Raw genomic sequence first — 7971 nt, forward strand, 5'->3', positions numbered from 1 at the left:
AAACTGGAAACTGTCCCGACAGAGCCACTGGGAACCAGCTTATGGAGCAGAGCTGGGGTTATGCTGATGGCCTGTGAGCTACTGGTCATCTCTTCCTCTTCTTCCTGTCCTTCCTGTCCTGACCCATGGGAACACAGAGCTGTTGACTGAACCCATTTCCAGGGGCCAGCTCCCACTAATTTTAGCCATTGTGTTAGCAAAGGGGTTTTTATTAGGATGTCCAGCTGCTGTGGTATTTCCCCTCCCCAATTAGAAATGCCGTAGCCTGGGCCTGTCTCACATTCTGTTCCCCCTGTATTTATAACTTGAGTTTGCACATTCTAATTAAAAAAAAAGAAGGGACATTTTATTCATCAGGGGGGAGACAGACAGAAATAACCAGATGGTCTCACTTAGCTTCCTGTGTCCTTGCATGGCCTTCATCTCCAAGAGGGTCTACCCCAATGGCCAGCCCATCACACTTCTGGCTTCAAGAGGCCAAACCAAGGCAGTGCTGTGATCATCTGGAAGGCCCCTTCTTGGGGACGGACTTGGGAAGGGTGGCAGAGATGTTCAGAGCAAGGGTGGTTTGGTCAAGAAATGATTGAAATCTGGCCTTCAAAGAAACTGCAGCAAAGGGAAGAGGAGGTGGGCCTTCATGCAGGCTGGTTTGGGATGTATCCCTCTGTGTTGTGAGAGGTGGATGTGAAAGAGGAGAAGAGGGACAAGACCATGTTGGAAGAGGGTGGTGGTAATCCTTGTGAGAGCAAAATTGGCAAACCTTGTTGAGGCTCTTGCCTTTTCCCCTCATAGGCTCTTTGGCTTTGTGGCCAGGAAGCAAGGGAGCACCACAGACAACATCTGCCACCTCTTTGCTGAGCTGGACCCAGACCAGCCAGCTGCAGCCATCGTCAACTTTGTCTCCAGGGTCATGCTTGGCTCCGGCCAGAAGAGATGAGCTGGCACTTGCGGGTGATTCTTGAATTTTGGAGAAGGACTTGGAGCTGATCCGAGAAGGAGTGTGAGGAAGTGCATTGTGGGAGAGGGAAGTGAATCGGGGGGGGGAAAAGGGTTGGAATTTTGGAGGAAAACAGCAAACAACAAAAAAACCCCAACAAAACCCGTAAAAACTCAACACAAGCCAAACACACACGTAGAGGAACCAAAACCACGCACCCACAAAAGAGAGCCACAAAAGTCACGCCAGACAGGATGCATGTCCCATCACAGGGAAGGTGACCAAAGCAAAGGCGGCAGTGAGAAGCGTGTTCCTAGCTTTCAGCATCACGGCCTCAAGTGGTGACATCCATTTGGGACTGAATGCGGGACCATGAGTGGTGTTTTCCATCTGGAAAAAAAAGAGGCAACTGGCAAAACCCATGGAAGAAGCTTCATCCCAGCAGCCCCATCTGCTGTGTGTTTGAACTGACCTGTAGGAGATGATAACATGGGCTGGGTCTGTGGGACACCAGAGGAGATACTCTCAGAAACCTTCCCTTGTCCAGCTGCAGAGGAGGGTCCTCACTGGTCCCTGTGCTTCCCCTAAAACCTGCTCATGACCTGGCAGCTTGCTGGGGACATGGGGAAATTGGTCCTGAACCTTCCCATCCGTGGGGAGCTCAGCCATGGGCTGACCTTTGCTGACCCACAGCCCAGCATCAGTCACAGGTGAGATGCTGTGAGTCCACCCAGAGAGGGGGTCCTGCTGTTTCTCCACTTCCCCAGGGGTTCTTGTGCCCCCCAGCATGCGAGGAGGTGTGGAGGTTCCTGCCGCCCTGCGCCTGGGGAAGGTGGATACTCCCCGGGAACCCGGGGGATGCAGAAAGTCGCCTCCTCTCCCATCTTCCCCTTTTCCCTCCCATCACTAGTCCTCTTGGGCAGTTTTCTCCTGCGGCCTGTCACATACTCTTAACACAAAAAAAACAAAACAGAAAAGAAAGGAATAATTGTAATAATAATAATAATGATTATAATAATAGCGGATGCTGGCACGGGTGGGTTCCCTGTGCGAAGCAGCAGACCCGTGGCTACCCCTATCTAGCTCTTCGGAGACACGCAAGCGGTTTTTAAATTGCATGGACATTCAAGTTGCACGAAAGGCGAATGACTACAAGTAACTCAGGCGCTTTTTTCTCCTTTTGTTTTGGAAGCCACGTTAAAAAAATAAAGAAAAAGAAGGAAGAGAACTAAAAAAAAACCAAGAAAAAAGGAAGGGACCTGCAGTGGTTGGGCAGCTTTGGCTCAGTGGGGAGGTAACAGGTCCTCTGAGAGCCATCCCAGTTGACGCATGTGTACCCCCAAAACCATCTGGCTGGAGGCTCATGCCCCTCAAAATGCGCCATAGTTTTGCAGTGATTTCAGTGCTGTCGGCTTTTCCCTTAGCTTTGGTAGGTGAGGAGGGCAAGTTGGGTGGAGAGAGGGGCAGAGGGCCCCTGTGCCACTGCAGGGGGAGAGATCATGATGAAGGTGCAGCAGGTGGAGGTCCCAGCTCTATGGTGCTGGGGAAGGGGCAGAGGATGCTTCGGTCACATGTGCAGGTTTAGGGTAGGGGGAATGGTCCAGCTGGAGCTGCGGGGTCATTACTGAGCCCTCTGCTGCAAATATTCCCCCTGAGGGCTTTTTTGGGTGAAGTTTTCAGTGCAAAGTAGCCCAGATAGTCTTTTGGGGACAAAAATTAGAAACGTAGCACTGCAGTCCCCCGGAGAGCTTGTCTCCCGTGGACCACCCTTGCCTTGATAACTATAGTATATATGCAAGCTATACTGGCAAAATACTGTAAGCTAATGAAATTTTAAGGAGAAAAAAAAGGTTAAATTTACACTCCAAAAATATTTATTTTTGCCATATTGCTTTCTGCGCATCATATCTCCCCCACTATATCCTCCCCCTTCCCCTGCCTTGGGGAAACACCTGCATGTTAAAAGAAAATCCAGAGCAAGGCAAAATACAGATGGGGGAAGAGGCGGGGGCCCCTGTGTCGGGGTGGCCGCGTGTGACCGGTGCGTGTGTGCGGTGTGCGCGCGTGTGTGTGTGAGGGGGAGTGAGCGGCGTGGGCGGCCGGACGGGGCTGCCAGGGCCAGAGGCTGTACTGATGTACTGAAGTGTGACAGGATGGGTAGTGAGGAGTTGGTTGTGAGATGGTGGTGGGACAGGAGGTTCCGGGGGGGCTTTCCCCCTCCCCGGCTCCCTGGCCGCACAGATGCAGAGACCTTTTAATTTTTGATATTTCCCAAAAGTGATTCCCTCCTTCTGCGAAATTCAAGCGAGACAAGAGACGATCTCACCCGTAATCTCCTCACCCTGCCATTCACCCATCAGAGAAAACACTGTGTTTATAGATATATAAAGATATATTTTTGAAAGCCTCTATTTTTCAGACTTGGTTTTCTCACTGCTAAGAAAAGAGATGATAATAATGTAATTTTATTTTAATCTGCTGCCTTGGAAACTGGTGCTTGGAACTCCCATTCCTCTTTTTCTCCCCATACAAACGAAGCAGATCTAAGCACCCCAGAGATGTTGCGTAGAAGCTGACCCCAGCAGATACCTGCCAATAGCATCACGCCTGCTTCGGGCCCTGAGCCTCTCATGGCTTCACCACTAACCCACTAGCTGAAAATTTAGACCGTATCCAGATCTCAAACACTAACAAAATCATCTGATGATTGTATTATTTTTTTAACACACAGCTAATCACCTTCCAATGATGTAGTCAGGTGTTTATCAGCTCCCTTTAAAGGCACTTTTTTTCCCTTTAGGTCCTTTTTAAAATAAGGTTTTAAGGTGTAACAACCCTTTCTGTCCCCGGGAGAGACCATCAGCATCATTTAGGATTGCCCAGGTCCTGGGGCTGATGGGGACCTAGTGTTGATATTTTTTCCTTATGAAAGGGACAGAAAATACTCTTTTGGGTTTTTTTCTTTTTTCTTTTCTTTTTTTTTTTTTTTTTAAGTGCAGTCATGCTATTTGAGATTCGAGCTTGCACGAGTTAAGCCCAGCATATGTTTCGTTGTAATCACACTGCCGTTGTCAGCAGCCGGATGGTATCTCTCTCTCGCTCACACACACACACACACACAAACACATCCCTCCTTCCTGCACAAAGAACTGCATATATTCTTGCCAAAGATATCCTTAAAAACGCACTTTCCCCCACATATATATAGATAGATATATATTATTTTTTTGTGTGTGTGTAAATTTATTGTACGTGCCCTTTTTGTGTCAGTTTGTTCTTTGGAGAAGCCCGTCCTGCCTTTGCTGTCATTATTGCTGTCTATTGGGAAATGCTCCCTGGGGAGGTAATTTGCTGTCTGTCCCGCTCAGTGGCACCTGCAATGCACGAAATATGGGGTTCCCATTCAATGGGGCTGCCTCTGGCTCTGCCCCTGGGAGCTATTTTGCGAGATGATCCATGTCATCAGCTGCTGATGGGATGCACCACTGAATGAAGTCTTCACCAGCCCCTCGTCACTGGTGGAGGGGGGGCTCATGGTTTTGAGCAGAGTTTGGGGTTGCTCTGAATGCAACATTTGCTGGCTGCCTCCTGGTCAAATTACACATGGAAAACAAACCAGGTAGGGAGAAAAACCCAACCCAGCCTCTGGGCATTGATTTTTCAGTGAATTCAGCCGCCTGAACCAAAGCGCAAAGTAAATCCCCACCCAGCAGGTCGGGCAGGTAAAGAAACCAGTTGCCCCGAAAACCCCAGACAACAGCATCAACAAAAGGCAACCCTTCCCGTTGGAGCAGGCAGGATGATCAGACAGCAAAGGAGCCCGCAGGGGCTTGTTTCATTTCGTTCGTTTGTTTTGCAAATTGCAAGGTTGGTTTGGGGTTACTAATTTTTTTTTTTCTTTTCCTTAAAAAGGAAAAAAAAAAAAAAAAAAGGAAGCAATATGACGTTTCTGTTGGCGGATCCTGTGCCGCCGTGTTATGCGTGGGGTTTTTTTTTTTGTTGTTGATGTTGTCTTTGTTACTTTGGGAATGTTACAGATTTATTTGCTAATCAGTGTTAACAAACAGTTTCAAACTTTTAGACTTGCCCATTTCTGTGTATTTATATAGATGGAAAAAAAATACATTATATTTTGTATCTTTATGCCCATAATGTTGTCGTGCGTGTAAGGATGACTTCGGTCGCACCATGTCCGTGTGTGAATGTCACTCCGCTGTTGTCTTCCCATTGTACAGATGTTGGATTCTTTGCAGTTCATTGTATGGCTTTATAAAGTGGTAAAAAACAACAAAAAAAGAACCAGTTATATAAAATATACTGTTGCTTGGAATGCCAGCTTGGTGTTTGGATTGCTGGAAATGTATCTTGAAATTTAAGGGAGCATAGGAATAAATGCTCTTGTTTTTTTTGCACAGGGGAAAAAAAAACCCCAAACCCAAATGAAAAGCTGGCGGGTGCTGTGTTTTCTCCAGGCTGTCGTTCCCCCTGTTCCTCGATGGCAGATCGGGGCCCCCGGACAGACGCCGGGTGGTGGGTGTGGGAAGAAGGAGGGGTTGGGCTGCTGCTTGTCAGCCTCCAGCCGCAGCTTGTGTTCACCAGATGCTGGCTAACCAGACAGCCCCCAAACTTCCGACATGGCTCCAGCTCCAGCCTGGGCTTTTGTTTACCAGCAGGGATCTCTCCGGCTTGCCCTGCAGCCACTGGCTGCTCTTCAGGTCCTGTTGCTTTTTCCCAGGTTGCCTTTAGGTGCTGTCTGTCCAGCCTTGGGCATCCCTTTTGAGTCCATCTCCCGCAGGGGAACTGGATAGGATGATGCTGGTATGGGTTCTTTGCTGAGGTGGTGGTTTGGGCTCTGCTCCCGTTAAATCCTACTCCCTATGCCTTTCAGAGCCATCCTGCTCCCTTGTGCCTGGCAAAACTTCCCCCAAAGTCTCAGGGCAGGCTTTTCCAGCATTTGCAGAGCAATTCCCAGCATCTGTCAGAACAGTCAGCCCCTGGCTCTCTGGCTCCACTCCTTCCCCTCCTTGCTGAGTTGGTGGCCAAGACCCAGCCCCCGGGATGGATTGAGTTTAATTATACAAGAAATATCAGCCAGAGCAGCGGCAGTTTCTCTGGCGCCAGCACTGCTGCGGCTCAGAGGCTCAGAGTTTCTCCCGGGAGCCGGCAGCACTAAAAATACCTCCTGCCTCTCTCTAAAATAGCTGCAGGGCGAGGGGCGGATTGAGGGGACTGCTCGCGCCGAGACCCCGTGCTGTGGAGCTTGTGCTGGGAGGCAAAGGCAAGAGAGGTAAAAAAAGAAAGGGGCGGAGATGGAATGGTTTCTGGCCCTCCCGAAATAGCTGTGGGGCTGTGGGTGGGCACCCAAGCGACCAAGTGCCCTCCAAGTCAGGCTGCACCACGGGACCTTGTGAAGTACCTGTCATCTGCCAGCCTTGGCCTCAGTTGTCCCTCATCTACCCGCAAGCAAGATGGGACCTGCAGCCTCCTTGCCCTTCCTGACACTGCAGGGATGGTCTTTTCTTGCCAGCTTCTCTTAGTTTTGTTTCTTCCCTGATTCCTGCTGGAATCAACTCCCCAGGACCCAGCACCAGCCACTTGCCCAGTCCCACTGTTCCTGCCTGGCTGGGATGGCCACTGCTGAGTATCCCTGGGCAGGGAGGAGAGGCAGTGAATGCCTGGCGAGGTGGCACACACGGCCTATTTGTTGCAAGCCATAAACTGCCTTTCATTCCCCCCCGCCTTTTCTGCAGTTAATTCCCTATTTCCTTTCCAAAATTCCTCCGGAACTTCTGGTTTGTGTTTTTCCTCAACATGTTCTTATCTGCCACCCATTTCCCCTCGCCAGCTCTGACAGCACAGGCTTTTCAGGGTCTCTCTCTTTGCAGCTTGCTGCTGTACTCAAGCCAGGCTTGTGGTTCTGGTGTGACCATTGGGAAAGGCAGGTTCCACCAGCTCCATGCTGGGAAACCTTGCCCCCATTGCATCTCCCCTCGTCTATCAAGTCCTCACCTTCAGGTTCCTAAACCAGTGTTTGTTTCTCATTTCAGCCCCAGCTGGGGACCCGGGGCCATCCAGGGAGTGTTTCTTGTGGGGCTGTGAAAGGTGGCAAAGTTTCTCTCTCCTCTCTGCCTGCTGTTTCAGGAGGAAAGGCTGGGTATGCTGTCAGGCAGTCAGGAAACCCTGGGTTGAGAAACCCTGGTGGTGGGTTTGCTCCCCTCTCACCTCGTTATTTTTGGTTGACTAAGCTATAAGCAACCCTCAGATCTGGAGAAAAACTAGGGTCATGGTGGTGGGGATGGGGCAGTTTCATCTCCCTTCACTTCTTCTACTCTTTCCCAGGCTTCTCAGCAGTGCTGGGTACCCCTCAGAAGTGTCCCCAAGGGAAACAAGAAAGTATGATACAACATGGCTTTTCCTGAGGATCATGTCTGGGCAAAGGCCAGGAACCAGACAAATTCCACAGGGTGGGAAGGGCGGAGCAGACCTGATGTGGGCAAAAGCCACCTAGGGCTGGTGTTACCTGTGCTCATGCTATGCCTATGGGAACAGAAGTGTCTCCTTCTGGGCTGCAGACCCTGCTGTGGTGTCCAGGACGCTGCTGCCGAGTTACTGCTTCCCTGGGTGACTCAGCCACTGGGTGCAATGTGGACACTGAGACCCACGGATGGAAAGGCAAAGGGCGCCTTGCCCAGCTGTCTGGGGTTCCTACGGACACACAGACCGGAGCTGAGTTGAGCAGCACCAGCAGATGAGTGCTGCCATCCAAACCAACAGGGCCTGGCAAAGTCCATCATAAGAAAAGGTGTTAAGAAAAGACAGCCCAGAAATGACTCTGGGGGCTTCATCATCATCCCAGGAGGATGCTACTGCTCAGAGAAGGGCATCAACATGCAGCCTGTGGTGCAGGAATTACCCACTCTCCATGGTTGTGGCGGACAGGAAAAGACAACAGAAAGGAATTTGGGTTAAATATGGAATAAAGAGGGACAATGTGACACTTCGGAATGGTTGATTTGGAGAGAGAGAGGAGACAA

General features: G+C 50.2%; 1 protein-coding gene across 6 annotated transcripts in view; it reads left to right on the top strand.

Moving 5' to 3' along the window:
- Window positions 1-5267, top strand: part of TNS1 (tensin 1) — a 54903-nt gene extending 49636 nt beyond the window's left edge. For all 6 annotated transcript variants that reach the window (XM_069020941.1, XM_069020943.1, XM_069020944.1 and 3 more), the window contains one exon: window positions 793-5267. In XM_069020941.1, the coding sequence (XP_068877042.1) occupies window positions 793-937 (145 nt within the window). In that variant the 3' untranslated portion in view covers window positions 938-5267. The remainder of the gene's footprint in view (window positions 1-792) is intronic.
- Window positions 5268-7971: the final 2704 nt, after the last annotated feature.

This window comes from Aphelocoma coerulescens, chromosome 7 (genome assembly GCF_041296385.1).
Source record: "Aphelocoma coerulescens isolate FSJ_1873_10779 chromosome 7, UR_Acoe_1.0, whole genome shotgun sequence".
NCBI classification, from domain to species: domain Eukaryota; kingdom Metazoa; phylum Chordata; class Aves; order Passeriformes; family Corvidae; genus Aphelocoma; species Aphelocoma coerulescens.